Source organism: Maudiozyma barnettii (genome assembly GCF_903064755.1).
Source record: "Maudiozyma barnettii strain CLIB 1767 genome assembly, contig: KABA2_03, whole genome shotgun sequence".
Taxonomy (NCBI): domain Eukaryota; kingdom Fungi; phylum Ascomycota; class Saccharomycetes; order Saccharomycetales; family Saccharomycetaceae; genus Maudiozyma; species Maudiozyma barnettii.
The window spans coordinates 887447-914009 of record NW_024545240.1 but is presented as its reverse complement, the minus strand read 5'-3'; the positions used below and the strand labels follow the sequence as shown (position 1 = coordinate 914009).

At 34.4% G+C, this 26563-nt stretch overlaps 11 protein-coding genes across 11 annotated transcripts; 5 read left to right on the top strand and 6 right to left on the bottom strand.

The window, feature by feature from the left end:
* Positions 1 to 241: 241 nt before the first annotated feature.
* Positions 242 to 988, top strand: COQ9 (ubiquinone biosynthesis protein COQ9; the record flags this gene model as incomplete). Its single annotated transcript, XM_041549871.1, has 1 exon — positions 242 to 988. The coding sequence occupies one exon, from the start codon at positions 242 to 244 to the stop codon at positions 986 to 988; it is 747 nt and encodes a 248-aa protein (XP_041405805.1).
* A 386-nt stretch (positions 989 to 1374) lies between these two features.
* YKE2 (tubulin-binding prefolding complex subunit YKE2) lies at positions 1375 to 1692 on the bottom strand (the record flags this gene model as incomplete). The annotated part of the gene is made up of 1 exon (XM_041549870.1): positions 1375 to 1692. One exon carries the CDS (start codon positions 1690 to 1692, stop codon positions 1375 to 1377), a length of 318 nt encoding a protein of 105 aa, XP_041405804.1.
* Positions 1693 to 2034: 342 nt separating this feature from the next.
* Positions 2035 to 3056, top strand: PBA1 (Pba1p; the record flags this gene model as incomplete). The annotated part of the gene is made up of 2 exons (XM_041549869.1): positions 2035 to 2040; positions 2232 to 3056. The coding sequence occupies 2 exons, from the start codon at positions 2035 to 2037 to the stop codon at positions 3054 to 3056; spliced, it is 831 nt and encodes a 276-aa protein (XP_041405803.1).
* Positions 3057 to 3410: 354 nt separating this feature from the next.
* NOP56 (snoRNP complex protein NOP56) lies at positions 3411 to 4928 on the bottom strand (the record flags this gene model as incomplete). Its single annotated transcript, XM_041549868.1, has 1 exon — positions 3411 to 4928. The coding sequence occupies one exon, from the start codon at positions 4926 to 4928 to the stop codon at positions 3411 to 3413; it is 1518 nt and encodes a 505-aa protein (XP_041405802.1).
* Positions 4929 to 5536: 608 nt separating this feature from the next.
* PWP1 (rRNA-processing protein PWP1) lies at positions 5537 to 7306 on the bottom strand (the record flags this gene model as incomplete). The annotated part of the gene is made up of 1 exon (XM_041549867.1): positions 5537 to 7306. One exon carries the CDS (start codon positions 7304 to 7306, stop codon positions 5537 to 5539), a length of 1770 nt encoding a protein of 589 aa, XP_041405801.1.
* Positions 7307 to 7828: 522 nt separating this feature from the next.
* On the top strand, positions 7829 to 9193 carry NMT1 (glycylpeptide N-tetradecanoyltransferase NMT1; the record flags this gene model as incomplete). The annotated part of the gene is made up of 1 exon (XM_041549866.1): positions 7829 to 9193. One exon carries the CDS (start codon positions 7829 to 7831, stop codon positions 9191 to 9193), a length of 1365 nt encoding a protein of 454 aa, XP_041405800.1.
* Positions 9194 to 9546: 353 nt separating this feature from the next.
* IST1 (Ist1p) lies at positions 9547 to 10595 on the top strand (the record flags this gene model as incomplete). Its single annotated transcript, XM_041549865.1, has 2 exons — positions 9547 to 9573; positions 9669 to 10595. 2 exons carry the CDS (start codon positions 9547 to 9549, stop codon positions 10593 to 10595), a joined length of 954 nt encoding a protein of 317 aa, XP_041405799.1.
* Positions 10596 to 11351: 756 nt separating this feature from the next.
* On the bottom strand, positions 11352 to 14579 carry PIK1 (1-phosphatidylinositol 4-kinase; the record flags this gene model as incomplete). The annotated part of the gene is made up of 1 exon (XM_041549864.1): positions 11352 to 14579. The coding sequence occupies one exon, from the start codon at positions 14577 to 14579 to the stop codon at positions 11352 to 11354; it is 3228 nt and encodes a 1075-aa protein (XP_041405798.1).
* An 892-nt stretch (positions 14580 to 15471) lies between these two features.
* On the bottom strand, positions 15472 to 17283 carry KABA2_03S09108 (amino acid permease; the record flags this gene model as incomplete). The annotated part of the gene is made up of 1 exon (XM_041549863.1): positions 15472 to 17283. One exon carries the CDS (start codon positions 17281 to 17283, stop codon positions 15472 to 15474), a length of 1812 nt encoding a protein of 603 aa, XP_041405797.1.
* Positions 17284 to 18872: 1589 nt separating this feature from the next.
* KABA2_03S09086 (uncharacterized protein) lies at positions 18873 to 19679 on the bottom strand (the record flags this gene model as incomplete). The annotated part of the gene is made up of 1 exon (XM_041549862.1): positions 18873 to 19679. The coding sequence occupies one exon, from the start codon at positions 19677 to 19679 to the stop codon at positions 18873 to 18875; it is 807 nt and encodes a 268-aa protein (XP_041405796.1).
* An 809-nt stretch (positions 19680 to 20488) lies between these two features.
* On the top strand, positions 20489 to 26461 carry BNI1 (formin BNI1; the record flags this gene model as incomplete). The annotated part of the gene is made up of 1 exon (XM_041549861.1): positions 20489 to 26461. The coding sequence occupies one exon, from the start codon at positions 20489 to 20491 to the stop codon at positions 26459 to 26461; it is 5973 nt and encodes a 1990-aa protein (XP_041405795.1).
* Positions 26462 to 26563: the final 102 nt, after the last annotated feature.

Below are 26563 nucleotides of genomic sequence, written 5' to 3'. Positions count from 1 at the left end.
TACATATTCCAAGGGAACGGAGGGGGGGGGGGGGAANNGGGGGGGGGGGATGCATACATATATATAAGCAGGGAAAGTTGACTAGCATTGATTACAGACAGTACATTCATACATAACTCACCATAACCTATACTGTGTAATCCTTATTCGAATCAATATCGATACAATTGGAGGTAAAATGTCTCGTTTATTAGCAAAGAAATTAGTGCAAAGTAAGATTACTACACCTTCCTTGCTATGCATGCGGTCGTATCACCCAATTTCTAAAGACTATGTCAAACCGATCACTATTGAACCATTGACTTATACTACAGATTCATTGCAAAGCAAAGTGCTGGATCACTGTCTTGCTAACAACGTGCCTAAACTAGGGTTTAATGAAAAGGCAATTGTTCAATCTATTAACCAACTAGGTCTTTCACCATCCATAATATCAGTGTTAGGTGCATCAAACTCCCCATCGTTCGTTCATTCTTCTCCAGCTGTGCTGGAATTGATCAAGTATCATTTGGTAACTAAGAGACATGAATTAACTAAGGATATCCCTCAAGAAAATATTGATCGTAACAATGGGTTACCAACATTGGAAGAACTGTTGATTAAACGTCTACAGATGGATATCCCCATGGGAAACCAATTAACTGATCTTTTTGCTCAATTATCAATTCCAAGTCAATATTTGATGGATACTGCTTTGCCTGAATTATTTAACCTAGCAGATGACATGATATATTTTTCAAATGAAAAGGACCATTTTGATATGGCATGGTATACTAAAAGATTGGGTGTTTCATTCACATATGTGACAAGCAAATTGTTTATGGCTCAGGATAGATCAGTCGACTTTTCAGAAACTATGCAATTTGCACATGATAAATTGTATAATGTCATGAAGCTTGGTGATTACTACAACAATGCGGAAGAATTTGCATGGTATACTTTAATGGTTTCTGCTAATCTCATCAAATCCCAGCTTGTTAGAAAATAAAGAATAATATTTGTTTTTTAATTAATGGAAATACAAACCATTTATGGCTTTTCATGTAGATAGACAGTCATTGAAACTAAGGATATTTGAAAATTTGATATTTAAGATTAATGACATATATAAGTATTTTGCAAATTTAAAAATTATATGATATTATAACTCTACAATTTATATTGATATTAAACAATGGAAAAAAAGGGAGTGCACGTATCCATTTATTATTTTACTTTGGTGGAAGGTAAATATTATGTTTAGATTATTTCGAATATTACGCCCTGTAAGTTTCAGATTAATAGAGAAATTTGACCTAAAAGTCTGTGTCTCACGATGCTAGTAAATAATGTACAATCAAAAGAATAAGAAGAAAAAGCGATTCTAAAGTTACTTTATTTGGTCTGTTTCATCAATTCGTTTCTTAATCTGTCCAATTCACCTTGTCTGTCCTTAATGTTCTTCTCGCATCTATCAATTTCACCATTTATGAATTCTAATCTTTTATCAACGTTAGTGCGTGCTTCATCCTGTTCTACAGGAAGGAGAACATTGCCAGTCAATTTATAGATCGGCGTTTCGTCTTTTAAAGTTTCAAATTCTTCAGTGACAATCTTGTTTTCTTGTAATTGTGTCTCTAACTTTTGTCTGTTCATTATCAGATCTTCCAGATCACCTTGAACTTTTTGATATTGTGCAGCCAAGTCTGACATGATTTAAAATATATGATATTTATGAGTGGTTAATTGAGATAATAAAGTCAGATAGTACAAATCTAGAAGCTCTTACCTATAAATTTCTCATGTTCTTTAAGTAAACTCACTCTTCATTGAATAATTATAATATTTAAAACTGGAAATTTTTATCCTTTGATGATGCGCTTGGTGAATAAATCAAAAGATTTAATGTAACATTTAGGTGATGCGCTATAAAAATATATATTAAATAGGTATTAAAGATACCAACGAGCTTTCAATAAAATAAAAAAGGAACAACTCCTAATACCGATAGCATTGATTTAGTATTCCTACTTAATATATTACAATAAATTTACCATGCTTGTATGTTAAAATTTCTGATTAACAACGGAATCTTAAACTGGGCCCTAAATGGGCAGACAGGATCAATACGGTGTTAAAAGTCCCTTAAGTTTTTCATTTTACTAACATATATTTGTATTATTTGAATGATATTCGTAGGCTTTTTCCAATGTGACTAAAGTGGATATCATTGCTCCTACTGGATATATTAGTTTAAACAATGGAATGAATTATCTATACCAAGACATGAATTGGATTATCCCATTCTAACATCAAAAGAAGAATCCTTACAAAGTTTACCATTACCAACTGTTACATTACCTACAGAACTAGATTTGAAAGATTATGATATTGTCTATATAACAACCAAGGTTATGAATCCTTTGTTTCCAAAAAAATTCCTTAACATTAAAGAAATTGGTTCAATTAGGATGGCATTATCCTTTGAAGAGAGCGGCTTGAGTGAAGGGAGTTATTCCTGGAACTTTAATGAGAACTTTCCAAATGAATTTGACCCAGCAACTAACGAAAAAAATGAAGAAAACCAGAAATCTTTTAGTTTTGAGTTCCCACTATTTTATATCCCTAATAATAATAGTCTGTTAATATCCATAGATGAAAATTTTTTAAAACTGTCACCTATTTTTGATAATATTCTTGCTAAAAAACTAGCAAGTCTTCTCAGCGACTGTAAGAAAACGTTTGTGATTGGTGCATCAGATAGAATCATGAATTCCAAAGCAATTACAGCTTCTGTTTGCGACCTAAACCCTCCAGAATTTGTTAGTGGATTTATTGGTTCCCTAATATCGAATGCAGCTGTTCGATCAGTCTCAAATTTTAGTAGTATCATTGTACCAAGTGAAGGCCCAACAGGTTTTGAAAAGATATCATTAGAAACTATGAATGTATTAGTGCATGCTTTAATGAATCAATGGAATAGTGGAATTGATACTCAAAAGTATTACGAAGAATGCAACAAATATTGGAGATTTGATGGATCTGCAATGAGCACGCAATCTGGGTTATATATTTAGTTGATAACGAATGTTAAATAATACATAAAATACACAACATAAAACTTATTGTTTATAGCACAGCACTGAGTTGTTATTAATATATATTGGAACATCTAGTTCCTTGAAACAAACAACCTAAATTTAATATTGACTCCAATATCTATTTTCAAAAAATAATAAAGCTAAATATACAGTACATAGATATATTGGAAGTGGTTACGGATAATCGTCTATCCTTAAATTTGATGTAAAAGAGGTTTAGTTTTGGTTTCGCTTTCTGAAACGATGAGATGACGAGTTGCTAAAATGAAAATAAATGAAAATATAAGTAAATAAAAAAGCATACAACAAATATCAATCAATTAACTGATATCATTTCTTGCTCTTTTTTTCTTTCTTAGATTTTTTGTCCTTCTTTTCCTTCTTATCTTTCTTTTCCTTCTTTTCCTTCTTATCTTTCTTTTCCTTCTTGGACTTCTTCTTTTCTTCCTGTTCTTCTTCTTCTTCATCATCATCAGATTCAGCCTTTCTCTTCTTAGAGGAAGTTTTTTCTACCTTAGCAGAAGTTTCTTCTGGGTGATCCTTGTGATAGAGTTCCATAGCTTCTTGGATAGCAACTTCATTCTTCAAAGTTGGTTTACCACTGTTGTAGAATTCCAATCTTTGTTCAACTTGCTTCTTTAGAACAGTACCGAAAGCGTTAGTTGGTTCGTCAGAGTAGTTATCAATTCTGGAAGCAATAGAACACTTGTTAGCAAGGTATCTAGAAATTCTACCCTTGTTCTTAGCAGATGCCTTGGCAATGAAACCACTGTGGTAGATCAAACCATACTTTGGAGTGTTACCCTTGGTCTTAAGAGCTCTGAAAAGAGCCTTTTCAGCACCTAGAATTTGAACAGTTGAAGCAGCTTGCTTGGAAAGATTAGTTAGAGAACCAGCATGAGAAATTAATCTAGCACCAATAACTTCACCAATCAATTCAGACAAGTTTGGAGCAACAGTGTGCATCTTTTCACATAAGTATTCGTATAACTGTCTTCTGTAGTCAACTAGGTTGACAACTCTTTGAGCAAATGTGCAGACGTTGTCCATATCAGCTTCAGAAATATCTTGACCCATGGAAATACGAGCATTGTCGATAACTCTTTGGGCAATACCAGCATCTTCGTTCAACAAAGCAGCAAGGTCATGTAACGATTCATCGTCTAGAGAGGCCTTGTCCTTAATGAACAAAACTAATTTGGCAAATGTGTAATTGTCTGGAACTAGCTTAGCTAATTCCGGGAAATGCCAACCGTACCATTCTTTAACTCTCATAGCAAAAGTATTAATGTCCTTGTCTAATTGATCGACCAAAGCAATGGCTTGAATGATATGGTTATCGTTCTTTTGAACAGAGAACTTCACCTTAGCTCTGGAGTAAGCATGACCTAGACCAAGTTGGGCTCTGTCTAAATCACCTGGTTGTAAACCTTTGAATAGTTTTTCACCATGTAGTCTGACACCACGCAGTAAATCTTGAGCTAATTCGTTGGCAATACAGTCAACGTATGGGAAAACTTCCTTAATGGATGGACCCAAGTTCTTATCAGAAATGGCTAAAGTAACAGTCTTACTCTTAGAACCCTTTGGTAAGTTTAGCTCTAGGATGGATTTTAAACTTTCGGAGACTAGACCTTCAGAGATATCATTAGCATTTTCTAAAGCTTCAGCTGCACCTTTGAATGGAGCAAAGGATTCTAGTTCAACTAACTTAGTGAAGGAACCGAATTCGTTAATTTCTTGTTGAACTTCGGCAAGCTTAGCACCAATGTTGTCTTGTTGTAGCTTGACCTTGAAGATAGCGTAACCGGTAGGTTCTTCGTATAATAGATATTCAATAGGAGCCATGATTATCACTTCGTCTATAACGGTGTCTCTTTTGATTAAGTATAGATACTAACTTATATTATAAATACAAACAAACTAAGATATCTGAAATACTAACTAGAACTATTATAACAAATATAAAGTAAAAGATATATCGATTGTTTTAGTGTGCATCTCATTATCGAATGGTTCCATTACCCAGTGTATGTAGGATGGGGTTCAGAATCACTCGAGGTCTCGGAAACTCATCGCAAAATTTTAAGAAAAAAAAATTTCACTGCGAAAAATTTTCAATCACTTTTGACGGCCCATCTCATCGAATTCAGGATGAAAAATATCGTTGGGACGGTCTTCCTCTTTGTCGTGGTTTGTGACAGAACTAGGTCTATGCTATTTCTTGTTAAATCATGATGATTTATGTATTCTCTATTTAATACTGTACATGGTTGGGGGTGCTGACAATCTCACTATTGCTATTTATTGCAATATCGTGGGATATCGTGTATATTATATAGTTAAAATACAAACATTACCTCATAGATGCAATTGCGCAAATGAAAAAATGAAAATGGATGACGAAATTAATGTAAATTTGGATAAATTGCGGGAGTTTGGTCCTCTTTGGGGTTCTATTCTTCTCCATCTCTCTCTTCCTCATCTTCACCTTGGTCCTCGATTTGCATGACGGTATCGGGGTTGTCGTTCTTTATGTATTTTCTTGCTATTCTTGAACTTCTACCTAGTTTCTTTGCCTCTTCTCTGGCCAATTGTTGGACACCTTGTAATTCGTCAGAGAAACTCTTACGAACAGTTCTGTTGGAAAAGACATCCCATAGCTTTAAACCCTTATTAACACCACCGATAACCATAGTACCTGATATTTCGATATCTGAGGCAAAAGATGTGGTTAATACATTACCAACATCAAAGTCACGAGATAAAACCATGTTTGGTCCTTTATTAGAGCTTTCTTCACTAGTTGGAAATTTCCATAACTTGACAACCTTTTCACCCATAGCACCTGTACTCATTAAACCAGGAATAAAATTGTTTACAGAAAGTGTAGAGACACCAGAGTCATGAGCCTTCAAGGTCCATACTGGTCTAGATTCGGCATTATTTCTGATATCAAATGAATAGACATTACCAGAGTCAGTACCACATAATATTATATTTTCATCGGCAAAGACAGCAGTTTCGATTTCTTCACCTTTAGATACAGACCAGTACTTAGACATTTCGGATTCATTTGAAATTCTAACATCAGATAGAGCCACACGTGAATCGTAACCAGCAGTCAATAAGATTGAACCGTTAGTTTGATGCCATTGGGATGCAGAAACATTTTTATTGCTGTGGATAGATGCAAGAGAACGGACGGCATTACCGTTGTTAAGATCCCATAATTTTACAGTGTGATCAGCAGAAGTCGAAGCTAAAACAGAACGGAACTGTTTATTATGAGCCATGGATAACACTGCATCCGTATGATGAGTGGTGATGTGTTGACCTTTACTCTTTTTCTTTTTCTTTTGCCCTTGTAATGATGAAATGGAGTTGTCTGTAGGTTCACCTAGAATCATATCTGGGAAAGCTTTTTCAACACAATCCAAATTCCAGATTTCGATTTGTGGGTCAAATGTACCAATGGCAGCAAAATTAGCGACACTATCATTGTCATTGCTACCTGGTCTGTAATTGATCCATTCAGTACATAATGGGAAAGCTGGTAACATCAAATCATGGTGGACGTATAAAGAAGAGTCTCTCACAAGACCCTTTGCAACATCTGGATCGATTTCATCACCTTGTTCTTGAGGAATTTCATCACTGTGGAAACCAGCACCATCATCATAAACATATACATCCAAATAAGAAACGTCATCTTCAGTTCTTGTAGCCAAGACCATGTTATCATTTGGATACACTTGTAATTCTTGTTTTTCTTCTGTGTTTTCAGTTTCAGTTGGTAAAGACAAATATGGATCCTCACCATTTTCACCTTCGTGAAACTTAATGTTATCATTGGCTAAACCAGGGAACATTGTGACGTCTTCACCTTCACCATTAGATTCAGTGTATTGAGCTTCCTCGATTTCATATTCTTTCATATCATTATCTATATCTGCTTGATCTCTTAGTGCATTCTGATTATTGTATGCAGATTCAGTAGCAGCATCATCACCTTCTGCTTGTCCTACACCTTCGTCGTCGTCATTGTTATCCTCGTTTGCCTTAGCTTCTTCAGCAGCTAATCTTTCGGCTTCTTCTACATCGATTTCATTCAGGTTTAAGTTAGCCATATTTTCAATTCTTTTTACTTCAGCATCATCTAATTCATACTTTTCTGGAAATTCAGAAGCATATCCTCTAGGGACCCAAGCTGTAGCAGAAATCATTTTTATTAGAAGCTAATATATTCTTGGTATGTGTCTTTATAGTATTACTGTCAAAAAGAGAGTAATTTCTCAGAACCTGTACAAAGCTATGAATCCTTATATATTCATTACTTCAACAAGCTGTATATATATGCAAAACTAATTACACTTACTACTATATTTCACACTTACTACAATTGTCTTGATGGACTATAGTATCACCCAAGTCAGCTCATCGCACAAATCTTCACGGTTCAGGGCATCGCCAGCTTCACCATATTTTTCAAGAAACCAAAAAAGAAAAATTTTCAGCTCTTCGTAGTACATGATCTTCCAGTACCACCTTGAATAATGGGAGGCTGAAACTTCTAACAACCTGGAACGAACCTAGTCAATCTGGGGTAACCCTCTTAATTATAGATAGAAAAGGTACAACATATGTTCTTATTGTGAAATATATATGTATATTTCTGTTGAATGTTGACCAATATAGTGTCGGTAAGTTAGCATATAAAGGTATCACTTGAAAAATACAACGCAAAGATGGATCAAAAGAAACTAGAGGACCTGTTGAAATTACTACAGCTCAACCAAGGTGATCTGTCAAAATTGACAGATCAACAAAGAAAGGATATGAAAGATTATAAATTCTGGAAGACTCAGCCAGTTCAGAAATTCGATGAAGCAATTGATAAGGAGGGTCCAATTGATATTACAAAAACACCTGCTGACGTTAGAGATGAACCTTACCCAATGTTAGGGGAGTTCGAATGGAGCACAGTTGATATCAATGACAAACACCAGATGGAAGATGTCTTCATTTTACTGAATGAAAATTATGTGGAGGACAAGGATGCTTCCTTTAGATTCAATTATACTAAAGAATTTTTCCATTGGGCTTTGAAGCCACCTGGATGGAGAGAGGAATGGAATGTAGGTGTCAGAGTGAAAACGACAGGAAAACTTGTCGCATTCATTTCAGCGATTCCAATTAATCTAACAGTTAGAGGAAAAAACGTCCCAAGTGTAGAAATTAATTTCTTATGCGTTCATAAACAATTGAGATCCAAGAGAATGACACCAGTACTTATCAAGGAAATCACCAGAAGAGTCAACAAACAAAATATCTGGCAAGCACTATACACCGCAGGTGTTGTGTTGCCTTCACCTGTAACTACATGTCGTTATGCCCATCGTCCTATCAATTGGAATAAATTGCAGGAAGTTGGATTTACAGATGTACCAGCTGGTAAAACTGCTGCTGAAATGGTAGCACTATATACTCTACCAAAGGATACCAAGACTAAAAATCTGAGACCCATGGAATTGAAGGATGTCAGTCAAATGATGACTCTCTTTGACAAGTACGAATCTCGTTTCGAGTTGGTTCAATCTTTTAACCAAGAAGAGTTCACCCATTGGTTCTTAGGTAGTTATGGGAAGGAATATATCCCAGAAAATAAAAAAGTAATTTTCACCTATGTAGTTGAAAATGAAGATGGTAAAATATCAGATTTCTTTTCATTTTATTCTTTACCTTTTACTGTGCTGGAACATGATGTGCATTCAGAATTAGGTATAGGTTATCTATTTTATTATGCATCTGATGCAGATTTGGGATTCGATGACAGATTTTCTGAGGATGCTACAAAGGCATTAAAGACAAGATTAAACAGTTTAATAAGTGATGCCACTATCTTAGCTAAGCGTGCGAACATGGATGTCTTCAACGCTTTGACATCTCAAGATAATACATTATTTTTAGAAGACTTGAAATTTGGTCCAGGTGACGGTTTCTTGAATTTCTATTTGTTCAATTACAAGGCCTTCCCAATCGGGGGCGGTCTAAAAGATGATAAGAGTTACGACACTGTTAAGCGTAGTAATGTGGGTGTTGTCATGTTATAGAACGTAAAGATTTCTTTCAATTAGAGATATAAGATGTCATATATGAAAATTTTTAGAATTCTATAACCAATATATATATTAATTTCACTCTAATTTAGAAAATGCAACAAACACTATTAGTATGATACTTCTTCATCAAATGTCAATATTTTGCTTGTTCCGCGTAATCTGAAATTCTTCGAGGCAATTTAAAGGGATACTTAATGCAATTTGCATATTTGAATAGGAAGGATACAAATGGAACACATTAGCCATTGTAACTACAACTGCTATTACTACTACTACTACTAATAATAATAATAATAATAATAAGTACACCATTTGTTATTTACATAGTCGACTCTAATTAGAAGATGCCACCAAACCAAATCCCTTATCAAGTATGTGCCCATTGGAATTTTTTTCTATATAACTCAGTTCAAAGTTTATAGCTTTGACTCTATACGAATAATAAAAACTAACAACGTTCCGATAGGTAAAATTGAAGACATGTCTTAGAATGTGCATACAGTATCTGAGATATGCTCAGGACAAACAACAAGCTCTTGCCAAGCAGTATAGAAGAGATGTGGCACAGTTACTAATGGCAAGTAAGGAACAGAAAGCTCATTACCGTGTTGAAACACTAATCAACGACGATATACACGTTGAACTTTTGGAAATATTAGAATTATATTGTGAATTATTATTGGCAAGGGTATCAATATTGACCAGTATTAAGGATGAAGTTGACCTTTTGACAAATCATATAGAAGATGGTATAAATGAGGCAGTAAGAGCATTAGTGTATGCTTCCCTTCATGCTAGTGAAGTTAAAGAGTTGGGACAATTACGTGACTTGTTAACTTTTAAATTTGGTCAAGATTTTTTAAAAGTCATTTTAGAGGAGAAAGTTGGTGTTCCTGATAAGGTCCTTAAGAAATGTTCTCCAAATCTTCCACCGGAAGATCTCGTAGTACTTTATTTGAAGGAGATCTCCCGTACCTACGATACTCCATATAGCCAATTAACTGATGATGAAGAGGAGGAGGAAGATGAATCTGTTGTAGATAGTGAAAAGACAGACGATATTAATGGAGATAATGAAGATCAAACAGATGATGAGAATGGTAACAACGGTAACAGTGTCCCGAAGAAAAATCAGAGTATATCTAAGCAGGATGATAAAAAGGCTATTGTGGCAATAGATAATGATGCTGCATTAGATGAGAACGATGAACACACACCTATTACAGTACGGAAACCTAGACAAAATAGTGAAACGATGAAGAAGGATCTAATAATTCCAAAAGAAATAAAGAAAGATGTTAAAATAGTTCATCAAAAGAAAAAGCTGGATAATAAGAACGAAGATACGGAACTAGAAGATTTAAAGAAAAGATTTGCAGCTCTACGTAGATAGCATAATGATTTAAAGTATTAATTGACATAACTATAGGCTACTAATCGAAAATCAGAAATTCGTTATAATGCCACTACAATATATTCAGTTATTAAGAAGTATTAGATTACCTCACGAATAGAATTTTTCTTCTATTGAGTTTTCTTTTATCATTGAATTGCCGAATTATATTTTTATATATATGTAATGGCTACTACCGAACTTATAGGTTGAGCCAACTTATGTATATAGGAATCAACTTATTATATATTTAATTTAATAAGATTTCAAATTTGTATTTTAATATTTTTTTTTTCTTAACTCGTTCCATGTAAAGGTTATAGTTTTGAAAGTTCTTAGATAATTGAGAAACTTAAAATATTATAAAAATAAGAAATTCAGTTTTTTAGAACGTATATGTAAACAAACGCTGGCACGTTAACGAGAGCTTTTACATCACAACAAGTTATTATTCAATTATCTGGAAAAACGAATTACTAATAATGACAACATAATAAACTGAACAGAAATAATTTGAATTTAAGAATTCATCTTCAAATTCTATAAAATTCTATAAATATAAAGTGATATTTCCAAACAATGTAGAGTGACTCATTTTCTTATTTGTCTGTTTATTATTATTATGTATATATGAATGACAACCTAGTGTCGACTTTACAAATGCTTTATGTATGATTTCATTAATTAATTGTATATATGTATGCTGTTTTTGTTACTTGCTTTTTATAACTATCATGTCCATTATTAGCGTTCGTTCTAACTGTAAATACCTTGGGTTATCAATTGGAATTGGTCATATAATCTAGTGTAAACACTACCCAGAGATTTTCCAATTAAGAATGTTTCAACAAAATTGTCCACTTCATCATCATTTACGTCAAGATGGAAACGCTGTCTTAATTGGACACTGGTTTGATCACCAGCTTCAAAACATGGTTGCATGTTATCCTTTTGCATAATTTCACACATGGAAACAATTTGGTTGGCCTGTTTCCTTAATGCTCTGAAACCTTCTTGCATTAATCTAACATATTTCTTATACGCATCACCTTGTAAACCACCGAGAACATCAACGTACTCGTAGGTAAATTTAAATGGAGCAGCTTCAAAACCGACCGAACCTGGTGAGTTGGATAACATAAATCCAAAATCAATATGGATTACGTGACCTTCATTATCAATCATAATATTACCGTTATGTCTATCTTTGACCCTAAGAATGTAACAGATTAGAGAATATGCCGCCAAAGAACATGCAAAATTATCTTGTGCTCTTCTAAATTTGAACCCATTTGGATCACCGAATGCACGAATAAAATGATCTCTTATACTAGCAATTCCACCACGTTCATCTAGTTCACCATCTTCAATCATTTTTTTGGTTAAGGATTTCTTTATACTATGAACGGAAACTGCATTAGTAATTGTTTCAACTAGACCAGTTGTAGCACTCGTAATTAAGATTCTCATTTTTTTCACCCATATATCGCTCTTTTCTTTATTCCATATCTGCGCCATAGCTTGTATGATTTGACAAGCAAAGGCTTCTTGCCTTAAATCATCACCGGACTTTGCAATGACAGAACAAAGATCCCAGTTTTCTAAATGACCATATTCAGATGTCTTTCTAATTCTCTCCTTTCTTGTATTCCAGTCTTCACCTAAATAAGAAGTATCGATACCACCAGTCTTCAAATCATTCTCCAATTTACGTTCACCAGCTTCACCATGCATTGCCTCTAAATCACGGTAACCAAACTTATCCTGAACTTCCTTCATAGATGCTATAATCTGTGCACGAATTTGATTTGTCGAATCTGATAATTGTTGGGGAGAATTATCCAATTGAGCTAACATTAATGCCGATATTCTCATTTGATCTGCAAGGTCATCTGTTTCTCTGTGGAATTCTTTGGAATCAGCGCTTCTCTTATCAATCACTTCATCCATATTTTGCGCAAAAGCAAGATCTGGACTTCTGTCTTGAGTATCATCAGGTATTACTGGTACATTTGAAGCAGCTTTTAAAACAATTGAGCTTCTGTAAGCTTCCGCATCTGTTTGGTTCTTCACACGAACCATTGATAAGTCTCCAAGGTCCATTTCACGATGCTGTACTTCTGGTAGACTGGATGTGTGTTGCAAAGGATTACTACTAGATCTTAGAATACCATCAGATAACTCTTCATCGCCAACAAGGGCATCTGTAGAATCTGCTAACGAAAACATTCCCGTCTCTCTATCTCTTTTCTTACTCAAATAATTTAGATCGAAAAGTGGTGTACTTTTAGAACAATTAGACTTTTTCAGAACCATGATGTTATCATCCGTAGTAGGGTCGAAATCGAATTCATCTCTCAAATATTCAATCAATAATAAATATGGAACTTTCTCAGCAGAGTTCAACACCTGTGCTTCACTAGCAGTGATGGTTACTAATTTATGAAGTCGACCCTTTTTATTTGGGGGTAGCAAAGTTGGAATATCAACTTCTGCAGGTAGATCTCTGTTAATTAGGGATAATTCTGCTCTCAATGCACTTAAACGTGCTTCGGTAGGAACCTGAGCAAGTCGTTGAGAGATAGATTCCAATGCAATCGCAAACTGAGTAGCACAACGGAAATAATTTGCCTTTAGAATTTTAATTCTCTTGGATATTGGAATTCTATTTATATCGATCTCCAGTTGACTAGGGTTACGTGTTAAAGTTCCTCTTCGAGCTAATGTATTTTCAGTAGGTGGTTGAGAATTCGAACGTATAAACTTCGGAGCTTTCCTCTCTGGTGATCCATATGATGCAGATGATCTGGGAATATCAACTTTATGTAAGTTTGGCATTGAACTGGTATATTGATCTTTGGCTTTCAATGCTTCCAGTCCTGTCTTCTTCCTCTGAGATTCAGGACTATCGACTAGATGTTCTTCATCATTAACAACAGAGCTACCCACGACAATTGTGTTATCATCAAGTTCAAGTTCATGATGTTCATGTTCGCTAACAGTTTTATTACCGTAAACTTTATGGACATATGAATTATCCACAAATTTAGTTTTCCTCTTTGGTAATTTAATTGACCCTGAAATTTTTTCAGAGAACATTTGTTCCCCAACATCATCAATAATATCAAAATTCAAAGAATGTTCTCTTTCTTCATCCTTCTTCCTTGGTTTCCTAAAATTAGTATCTTCTTTAGTAGTGACCGCATCAACAATATCAACCGGAGTATCCGGTAAGGAAATTGTATTGACATCTCTTTTCTTCCCCTTTGATGACGATCTATAAAACGTTTGTTTATTAAGTTTTGTATTCTTGAGTGTAATATTTTTAGTGAAGTCTCTCATTGCACTCTTAGCTAATTTAAAGACGTATGCCTTTTGTCTTCTACCTTGAGATTCTACCATTGGCTTCGCCATAGATGCCATTTCGGGCGAAGCCATACATGACATCATCATCGATGCCAGAACTAATGCAGGTGCAACATTTTCATGTATCTTTTGTATTTTTTTTTCATCCTCTATGGAGTTAATATTGAAAAGACTACTTTGCAATTCATTTAATACCCTTCTCGCTACTTGAAACCCATATGATTCTGGATCCAGGGATAAATCAGCTAAAAGAGCTTGTAATTGCCAGAAGGTCAACAATGCAAAATGAGGATTTTCATTCTTTAATTTCAATATTAAATCTTCTAACGCCATGGATTCTGTCTCAATTGTAAGTAATACTTGAACTAATTGTGGAATATAGAATTGTAATTCAGAATGTGGGAATGATAATAATTTCTGACACAAATAGTAATGAATCCCCACATTATTTGAATAAGTACATATCAGTTCAATGCAATCATATAAAGAGAATTGAGATGAGTTAATAAACTCTAACAATTTCTCATTCTCACTGAGTTGCGTTGTGCTTTCTCTCTTTGGTAGGCTCTCTGTAGACATCTGAACCTCAGTATCCACAGGAGGAGTCTCTATACCCATTGTGTTATGCCGTATATATATCAAAAAGTGGTGAAATTATGTGCTATTTTCTTGAAAGTTGTTTGCAAATATGTGTGATTATTATCGATCAAAGGGAGATCTTAATTTCCATAAAAAACAACAGTTGTAAAAATGAGAAACACACCAATAAAATGTAACTTTGTTGAATAAAAGGATCCTTAATGAAAAATTTCACACTGCTTCCACCAGAGATAAAAACCAAAAGAATAATTACAGACCGTTATGTGTTTGGTTATAACCTTGACCTTTGTTTCTAATAATGTCAGTCTTAATAAATTTCAATGCCTTCTCTCTGTCTGCCTCTGATATTGTTTTTTTCTTTCCCTCTCCCTTCTCACGGTAAAAAATGCCAACAACAACACGACAAATATAAATCAAATAATGTATGAGGCGAACAAAACAAAGAATAGAGGGAAAAACAATAACATGTTACGTATCTTCTAAACAATGAGACGTAAAAATTTTAGTTAACATTTTTGCTTCAACTGTAACAATGGATATAGTCAATGTAAACAAAACAAGGCCACATTCATTTAAAACTGATTTGATGTAATTGTTTCTAGATTATTTTTAATATTATTTTAAATGTATGTAGTAATGTAAATATATAAATTTGTGTATATGTAGAGGACAAGCAGTAATGCAATGTAAGTTGTGCATATCTCCCACTGTAACCCTATATTGTTCATTAATATTATTATAATGTAGTAAGTAAAAAATGCTCTTTCAAAGAACCAAGGATACTATATGGAAATATTCTGTCCTTGTCCAGTTCTTTTTCTTTCTTTAGAAATATGTAAGGATGTTATTATCATTAATAGTGAACACATAATTGTTATAAGCAATAAATGCGAACACAGTTGTAGTATGCTTATGCGACTGCTGCCCAAAACTTGTCCCAAGCAGTCTTTGGTTCATCGTCTTCCCAGACAATGGCTTCAATTTCTCTTCTGTCGGTGTCGATATCGATATCTTCAACCTTCCAGAAGAATCTACACCTATAGTATAGTTGACAACCTGAAAACAATACAACTAAAATAATCAACGAGATATATGAGGTAAAGAAATCAGCAACTTTGAATGTTGGTGAGAAGGCTTGGAAACCTTGAATGAAAATAATGACAGTGACAAAGAAAGTAGCGTAATATGCACCCCAAGGCATGAATTTAGCTTTGAATGGCAAATCATCTCTAGAGATACCACGGTACCTCAATGCAGCCATGAATCTGATATGAGATAAAGAGATGAATACCCAAGCACATAACCCAGCCAATGTGGAAATGTTAACCAACCAGTTGAAGGCAACGTTAGCATTGTTATTAACGACCAAGAAGGCTAATAGACCTAAAGCGGCAGTGGTTAAGACACCCATATATGGAACACCATAACGTGTGACGTAAGAGTAAACCTTTGGGGCATTACCCGTTTGAGCCAAGGCGTATAGGACACGAGACCCAACGTAGACATTGGAATTAGCGGCAGACATGACGGTGATCAAAACAATAGCGTTGAAAATATGTGGTAAAGCTCTTGTACCAGCGTTAGTGATAGAGATAACGAATGGGGAAGAGGCAATAACAGCAGTATCTGAAGCAAGACGTGGATCGTTGTATGGAACCAATAAACCAATGAAGAATAAGGACATAATATAAAATAAGACAATTCTAAACACGACTTTGTTGATAGCACGAGGCACAGCCTTTCTTGGATTAGCAGCTTCACCAGCGGTAATACCGACCAATTCAGTACCTTGATAAGTGAAAGCAGCATTAATTAGGGATGCAACCCAACCAAGGAATCTAGCTTCATTTTTATCATCTGAAATGATACCTGGACCCCAAGGACCTGGATTTCTCCAATAACGGAACCCAATTGGACCTTGATGAGAACCACCACAGACAATAATTAAAGCATAAATTAAATAACCGACAATGGCAACAACTTTAACAGCAGCCACCCAAAATTCAATTTCACCATAAACTCTCACAGGGAAGAAATTCATTAAAGTGATTAGAACCCAAAAGATAGCAATCCATACACCCAAAGGTACTGTAGTAGTCCAATATTCAATAACTTGACCTATAACAGAGACTTCTACAGCGTAAGTAATAGCCCAATTAAACCAATACATATAACCGTTTGCAACACCAAATGCAGGTGATAAGAATCTTTTTGAGAATACAGTAATCGAGGAAGTAACAGGGATAAAAGTCGCCATTTCACCTAGAGATTGTGTAACAAAATAAATGATAGAACCCATAAAAATATAAGCAATCAATGAACCTACTGGACCTGAAGATGCCAAAGGTGTAGCGATACCGACGAATAAACCAGTACCAATAGTACCACCAAGAGCAATCATACTCGTATGACGTTCTTTCAAGGCACGTTTAACTTGAGTATCATGTACTTCAGCTTCTTCCGTATCGTCTTCATCGATATTGGTACCTCTATGGGCTAAAGAATCACTAATAGAATGAATATCGAATCCATTAGATTGATATTGTTTTTTCTTTAAAGATTTCATATCATGAGGATCAGTGATAGCAGATTCTGTTTGTAGTATTTCAATTTTATCGTTAGAATATTCAATTTTTGGGGATCCAGTATCTTGAATTGAAGAAATATCTTCATCTGAATCCACTTCTTTCTTGGACCTTATTAGATTTCTAAACCTGCCCATAATTAAATGTGTATGTGTATGTGTATGTGTATATGACGATGATAATTAATAATAGTAACAATTAATTAAATGTAATTTGTATTATCTTTATTGTAATTTTTCCAGGAATACTTTGTTCACTTTTATATAAGAATAAAACCAATAATATTTCAAGGTTGAAAAAACAAAAGAGGTGACTAATATTCTTTTTTTTAATTTATGCAAACAAACAAACTGTTCAGGATATTAACAATTAACAATTAGAGGAAATACAATATGAATGACTTCAAAAAACCACTTTAAAATTTGTATAATTTTATGACTATTCAAAGGTGTGAGTAAGTGAGTGAGTTTGTAACTTCTTATCCTTGTTCTAAGTATATGAAATTAGTCAAAGGAACTATTTTTTATTATATCTATATAATTAGAGTAATGAGAAATCAAACTATTAAACAAATAAACAAAAAAGAGGGTGTCTCAATTATTTATATTAAAATACTTAATTAATTTCTTATATAGCAAGGATTATGAACAGTTTAAAATATGTATGACCCATCCATCCTTTCCAAAAACGTATCTTTACCGAAGCAATATGAAGTTACTAAGAAAGAAAAATTTTCAGTTTGCGAGGTAAAAGTTGAGCCAGCAAGGTAAACCTCCCCAGGGAAGGTATTCAAAAACCATCAGAAAAAAATGGGTGAAGCTAAATTAATAGAGAGAGAGAGAGAGGGATTAGTTCATCCAATACAAAAGAATGTGTTACGTCGTTGCTGATCAATATTTTTGGTTTTGTTCTACAGCAAGTGCCGCACAAACAAACAATAAAACAGAATTTTTTCACCACGCAATTTGATTTTCTTTCCCGTCTTTTACGATGAGGAGAGGAGGCTTTTCCCGTCTGTCTTTCACTGTCGAAATAGTCGACAACCGAATTATTTATGTGTCTTAATTTTCTAATTCCATTGGCTACGGGGCTGGGTGGGGTGTGTGGGTGCGTCCCCGCTCAATTTTCTTTTTCCTATGGAGCTGAGTTGTCCACAGAGAGGTCGTCGCAGTGGAATATGAAATTAATAGCAGTTTTGTTTCCGTCGGCAAAAGAGCCGTGATGCTTTTCTCTGGGTTTCCGCCGCAAAGCATGGAATGGCGCGGCAATTCTGGTGTTCCCTGATGATGGGGGGAGGGGATTCCGTCGCGTTTAATGGAAAGTTTTGTGCCAAACCCTGTGCATCTTTCGTGGCTCGTGATGTTAGCCGTTGGCCTTTGCGGGGATCCCTTTGTTTAAAGGATTTTGACAGAAAAGTTGTATTACTAGTGTATGATTGATCATAATATATGATTATTTATTATGATATTTGACAAGTGCTCTCTCTCTCTATATATATATAACTTGTTCTTTTTGTAGTGTGGCTGTGTGTGAGGCAAGTTGTCAACGGTAATAAATTCCGTTTGCGTCGGAATTCCTACTACGGTCCTTCGCTTAGTTGTAAAAAAAATATATGTATCTTTTAGTGTATTATTTTTAATACGCGTCGTGCAAAGTGATCAACACGTGAAGCTTTTTGCTAGTAAATATAGTGAGTGGTAATTAATAAATAACGTCATTTTAATATTCATTTTCTTTTCTTTTGTCTTCTAATATGTAATTCAGGATATTTATTATTCCAATAAATTTCAGTCTGTTTTTGGTATACTTTTCTTGCCTTCTTAAATGATTTACGTATAATCTTATTATCAATTGGATTCTCGCCTATGTTTAATAAATCATTTCTAATAATCGCATGAGATTGGTTTGGTGATGAAGAAGGAGAAGAAGGAGAAGAAGAAGGAGAAGAAGGATTTGCTTGTTCATTACAATCAGAATATTCTTGTGCTTCACATCTTCTTTCCTTTGGTTTATAACCAGATATCTTGATTAGTGTAGTTCTTTTCTTTTGTTCTGCTCTATATCTTTTTCTTTGAAAATGATTCTCGACTAATCTAATAAAATAATCTTGACAACTCTTTTCATCATAAAATAAATATCCTGTCCTAGTTAATTTATTCTCTTTAACAAATTGATTCATCGTTAAAGATATTTCATGCCAGGTTCTTGCCTCCATCGTAGGTTTCCTTTGAGTAATCTCGAAGAAATACTTTATATGACCTTCAACTCCAAGATAATCATGGGGATCATATGTGTCAATCAAAGGCATACAAAATGCTATACAATTGCATATAATACCAAATATACCAAGTACATGTACACCTTCTTGATCACATTCATCACAACTTATAATACCTGCTATAATAAAGAAACCAAATCCAACGACTACGAACATTCTTAAAGGTATTGAGTATTTACATTCATTCCAATGATAGTTCCAATATCCATTGAATTTGTCCACTGGCAATTGATCTGTTTCCATTACACGGTTCATATACTTGTATTATTGTGTACTTACTGCAGTATATTATAAACAGTATCTATTTATATATATATAAATATATAAACATATCTACAAGCAAGCAAGAAATATCCTGATTACTAGATATGAATCACAGCTCCCATGATAAAGAAGATAGTTAGAAAGTGTATCCTGTAAGTACATAAAAATAGAAACAATACAAATAGTTATATCTATTTCTCTGCCCTGTTCCGTGATAGTCCTTCACTATAAATATCTTATTGTTTGTTGCATCGTCAATAATACTAATAATTCACAATGCGACAATCGCGTAAGAAAGAAATTATTATATAATTCCCCGTAACTGTTTCCTTCTTTCGCTTTGTCAACGGGTAAACCAGCGAATAAGTTTTTCTCTGCTATGCGTGTTTGTATGTGTGTTTGTGAGTTTCTCTCTCGCTTTCGCTGTCTCTCGAAATTTGAAATTGACAAAATAGTCGTTTTTCGCTTGTTTTTTTGGTGGTAAGGTTTAATAGCAATAATGCTAATAATAATAATAATTAATAAAATTAAAGGTAGTTTGTAAAAATAAGAAGAAGAAGAAGTAGGAGAAGAAAAGGAGGTTGACGCTTCCGCTGTTTATATCCTGACACACATACATATTAGTGAAACAGCATCTGTTAACAAGGATATCATATACTCAAATCATTAAGATCTGTGTGCGATTGTGTATTGTATATCAAGCTGTCATTCTAGATTCCTGTATTAACAACTGACCTTTTAGATACAATTGTTTGAGGATTTTTTTCTACCTTTAGGCACACACACACATACAAACGCTGATGCTGAAGAATTCTATCTCTAGCGGCTCAAATGGATCCGACCAAAGTTCCGCTCAGGGCTCAGGCTCAGGCTCAGGGTCTAGATTATTTCAAAATTTGAAAAGATTAGCAAACTCAAATAGTTCAAGCTCAACAAATCAAATCACTACTAGTATGATTGGTAGTCCCAAAGCTATACCGTCTACCTCTCCAAGTCGAGACGCGTCTTACCAACATCATCGTAAATCATCTTCAAGTTCCAGTAGAAGATCGAATGATATAACTAATAATACTAATGGGACATCAGATTTCAAACAACCCTTGAGTAAAAAGACTACTTTAAATACACAGAATCTAGGACAATATATGAACAGTAATAATAATAATAATAAACCAAAGACTTTAAGTCCCGATTCAGATTCTTACCATAGAAGGAATCAATCCATACAATCTTCTTCAAAATACTCATATTCTCGTAGATCATCACAACTTTCATCAATGGATAACATTAATAATACAAACATGAATATAAATAGACTTTCTAGAGAACATACTAATCAAAGTTCTGCCGCAAGTATATTATCACAAGGTTCATTTGTTAATTTATCAAAATTTGTTACTTCAGATGGTAAGATTCATTTAGAGATGCCAAGCGATCCATATGAAGTAGAAACATTATTCGAAGATATTATGTTAAAGAGAAACATTTTACAAAATTTACCACCTTTGAAACAAAAAGAATTAATGAGTTATGATATTAAAAAAAAATGGTTAATAGTCAAGCAAGATTTACAAAATGAATTTAAACGTATGAAATCAAAGAAACCTTCAACTACATCTGAAGCTATATCAATGAGTTCAATACAGCCAAGTCAATCAAGTTCTATCGCGATAGTAGATAAATCACCTACCTCCTTTGCACCTGACAGTAATAGACTCACTAAATTAAGAACAACTTCTACTAAAAATCCATTAGGAAATGAAGCTTTGTATCAACAGACGGAACGCAATGTAAGCACATCGTCAGTAGCATCAGATAAGACAAATAGACCACCGATATATTATGTAAAGAAAATATTGGCAGAACAATTATCAATAGATGAAATAAATGATTTGTGGGTTACATTGAGAACGGAGCAACTTGATTGGGTAGATGCATTTTTAGAACATCAAGGTCATATTGCAATGGCGAATTCATTAATGAATACATTATATAGGACAGCACCTACTGATCGGTTGACCGAAAAACTATTAGATAAAGAAAGTGCATTTTTCAAATGTTTTAGAGTATTAATAATGTTAAGACAAGGTCTAGATGAATTTACTACACATAACCTTATGCCAGATACTATTGCAAGAGGTTTATTTTCAACTAGATTAAATACAAAGAAAATGGCCACCGAAATATTTGTGGTTATCCTTCAAACGAAAAACATTAGAAACTTTGAAGTTGTTCTTCAATCAATGGACCAAAATTTTAAGATAGATCAAAATGCCCATATGATGTTATATTTCAAGAAATATCCACAATATTTTAGTCATCTCGCAGCGGATAGTCAATTGAAAGTGATTCAAGCTTGGCGATTTGCCGTTGAACAAAGTCTGGATGGACGTGGTAAGATGGGATCTATGGTTGGGGCTTCAGATGAATATAAGTTGGCAGGAGGCGAAAATACTATACTCGAATATTGTCAATTGACGATGATCCTAATTAACAATATTTGTATGGGTTCTGATAATATTGAACAACGTATGCATTTAAGAACAAAGCTCGAAAACTCTGGGTTTGTGAGAGTCATTAGTAGATTTAAAATGTTCGATTACGATAAAATCATACAAGAGATAGAATCGTATGAAAATTATAAACTAGACGATTTCAATACAATGCTGGAAAGAAATAATAGTAATACGGATGTGAATTTACAAGACCCTATATCTCTATTAGGGAATCTATGGGATTCTTGTAAAGGTACAGATAACGAAAAGACTTTGGTATCTCTAATTCAACACATTTTCTTATCAAGTTCAAGAATTATTGAAAACAAAACAGATACTACCCAACTTTCCAAACAATTAAAATTAATGGATTCGTTAATTACGAATATAAGTGCATCCACATCGGATGAAGAATCTACAATGAATATGGCTATACAGAGATTATATGATTCTATGCAAACAGATGAAGTCGCTCGTCGTGCTATTTTAGAAAGTAGATCTTTAACCAAACAACTAGAAGAGTTACAAGCTGAGAAAGAAATTTTATCTGAAAAATTATCTAAGGCTGAAAATGGTTTAGTAGGGCAATTAGAAAATGATTTACAGGAACGTGATATTATCTTAGCTAAGAATCAGCGTGTTACTGTGCAGTTGCAGAACGAACTTGAAGAATTAAAGAAGAAACATTTGCTTGAGAAACACGAACAAGAGGTTGAATTACGTAAAATGCTAACGATAATGAATTCCAGACCAGACAATAAAAAGAAAATTCATCATAAAGGAAGTAAATCAGATGCAGGAAGTGAACATAAGATGTTCAACGAAGAAAAACAAAGAAATATTCAAAGAGCCCTTCAGGATGGTCTAAGACGTGCAAATAATGATTACACGGCTGATTCCAAGAAGTTTGGAATGACTGTCCAGCCAAACAAGAGACTCAAATACCTTAGAACAAAAATGGAAAGTCTGGAAAATGAAGCTCGAAAATTAGAGATGACCAATTTTACAGATTATGAAAAATCAAACCTGAAAGCACCTGTTGAAATAAAAAAGAAACATAAATCTGCAAAACACAAACCAAGTTCTAAACTGCCTAATTTTGGTAAAAATGATGATAATGATGCTCAAATTAAGAAATTAAATGAATTGAGAATGACCTTAGCACAGATTCAATCTGAATCTAATGATATATCTAAATTTAATGTTGAGGAACGCGTTAATGAAATGTTTAATGATAAAAGACTACTAGCTCTCCAGAGATTGAAAGAATTAGAAACTAAGTATAAAGATTTTGGTATCAATTTTAATGTTGAAGATATCTTAGGAAAGTCACCTGATGATGTTGGGATTCAAAGTACTGATAAGGAGAAAAATCAAAAAGACTATTCCAGTTTGGATCCTAAGATGTATGAAAGTCAACTAGATGAGATTAATAAGATCACAGACGAGTTGATAAGAATGAAAAATAAATTAGAAGAACAAGAAAAAAAGAAGGACAGTGACGAAAGTTCATCAAGCTCCGCTGAATCTTCAGACTCTGAAACTGAATCCTCCGTTAATGATATGAATTATGATACGTTTAGTCAAAATTCAGAGAGATCTACTGGCTCTGGATCTTTCTTAGAAGTGCTAACTCAAAAATATGGTACTGGGGCTAGAGAGCTAACCCATCAAGCAACTAGAAATGAAAAGTCATTTTTGAGCCGTGTAAGAAAATCTTCTATACCTGCACCTTACTTACAAGAACTGAACCAAAAAGTAAATACAGCACCTGCTATCGAAGAAGTCGATAAGGCAACAGATGATAGTAATTCCGATGATGAGCCTGACTACAACAAGACATTCGAGCTTGGTGATAGTGATGAACAGTCTACATCTGATGAAGGAAAGCAAGATAAAACACTTGATGAAACAAATACCGTTGCCGTTAGTAAAGCCATCGGTGATGCATTCGAGAAACCTATGGAGAGTAGAGATGAGGACAATAGGGTGTCTGATGCTAATGCAGTCTCAACAATACCACCTCCGCCACCACCTCCGGCAGGCCTGTTTAAACTAGATGGTCCCCCATCTGGAAACTCCACTCCTCCTCCACCTCCTCCCCCACCCCCAATGCCTGTATCTAGTTCAACATCTATCAGCTCTATGAGCCCTCCTCCGCCTCCACCAGCACCTCCGATTCCTACACCGGGTTCCCTGAAACAAAATGTTTCTTCCCCTCTTCTAACGCAATCACCTTCATTATTTGAAAGATATCCTCGTCCTCAAAAGAAATTAAAACAGTTACATTGGGAAAAGATAGAACCAGCTGATAACTCTGTTTGGAATGCTGGCAAAGCGGAACGATTTGCTGACGATTTATACGAAAAGGGTGTTCTCTCCAATCTGGAAAGAGCCTTTGCCGCTAGAGAGGTGAAATCCATTGCATCTAAAAAGAAGGAAGATATGAACAAAATTACATTTTTATCACGTGATATCTCTCAACAATTTGGTATTAACCTTCACATGTATAGCTCTCTCTCAGTTGATGACCTGATCTTGAAAGTATTGAAATGTGACAGGGAATTTCTTAATTACCCGAGTGTTCTTGAATTTTTATCAAAGACAGAAATTATTGAGGTGTCAATCAACCTAGCTAAAAATTATGCGCCATACACTACAGAATGGGAAGGCATTAGAAAAATCGAGGACGCGAAAGCACCTGATAAAGATCCTAATGAGTTACAAAGAGCTGATCAGATATATCTACAACTTATGGTTAACCTTCAATCATACTGGGGTTCCCGTATGAGGGCCTTAACAGTAGTGACATCATATGAGAGGGAGTATAGCGAACTATTAGCAAAATTAAGAAAAGTTGATAAAGCGGTCGGTTCTTTGCAAGATTCTGAGAATATTCATAATGTATTTAATGTTATCTTAGCTGTCGGTAACTATATGAATGATACATCCAAACAAGCGCAAGGTTTCAAATTAACTACTCTTCAAAGATTGACATTCATAAAAGATTCTACAAATAGTATGACCTTCCTTAACTATGTTGAAAAAATTGTTAGAACTAATTATCCATCTTTCAATGATTTCTTAAAGGAATTAGAACCACTTACTGATGTTGTGAAGGTGTCCATAGATCAATTGATCAATGATTGCCAAACATTCGGGAAATCGATAGTTAATGTACAAAGATCCGTCGAGATCGGTAATTTAAGTGATTCTTCAAAATTCCACCCACAGGATAGGGTTCTAGCTAAAGTTCTACCTGTTTTACAAGAAGCACGTAAAAAGGCTAATCTATTAGAAAATGAGGTGAAGTTAACGATGCTAGAATTTTCGGGGTTGTTACAGATTTATGGAGAAGATCCTGAGGACAAGTTTGCCAAAAATTCATTTTTCAGAAAGTTTGTTGACTTCATAAATGAATATAAAAAAGCTCAGATTCAGAATATCAAGGGTGAAGAAGAAGAAAAATTATATGAGAAACATAAAAAGATGGTTGAAGATCAACAGAGAAAGCAACAACAGGAAGAGGAAAAAAGACGTAAAAGAATAGAGGGTAATGACGATGGAAAGGATGACAATTCTGGCGAAGATGACAGACGTGCTGTTATGGATAAGCTCCTAGAACAATTAAAAAATGTGAGACCTCAAAAAACTGATCCTACATCCGCTAGAAAGAGAGCTATGGTAAGAAAGAAACTTACATCTGAAAAAGATATATATGATACTACCCAGGATTTGGAGACAGACGAAGAATCATTGGTATATTCTCCTGATAATAGTGGTATTACAAAAACACCTTTAGGAGTTAATTCGCCTACCTCATCTTTCAATTCTGCTAATAAGCATCCGATGTCGCCTTCGAAACATTCAAGATTAAGAAGTACGGATTCTAGTATCGATGAAGAGGAGTCAGAAATTCATGATAGAGCTACTACTCTTTTAATGGAATTAAGAGGATCTTCGACGTTGTCTACATCGTCCTCGCCAAAGAAAAACTCTTCATTGGATGAGCATAAGGAAAGGTTACGTGCTCGCAGAAAGAAATCAAACAAAAGTATTGATGGAAGTAATAAATTAAAATTTTTCGATACACAAGAAAATTCTATTCCTGAGGACTCAGAGGTTCTTCAAGAGGATGGACATGAAAATGAACTTGAGACATCTGTGAAACAGAATACAACAGATCTACAGGAAAATAAAATTTTGGATGCTAACTCAATTTCTGAAGAGGTTGGGCAAAATGATGAAGAGTTCGGCGATCTGAACAACGGACAATAGATGTACTCGTTTCCATTAACCCGGAATATACATATTTAATATTTAGAGAAATATAATTTGCATTTTTTTAATTGATGAATTCATGCCTCTGTTCGTAGGCAA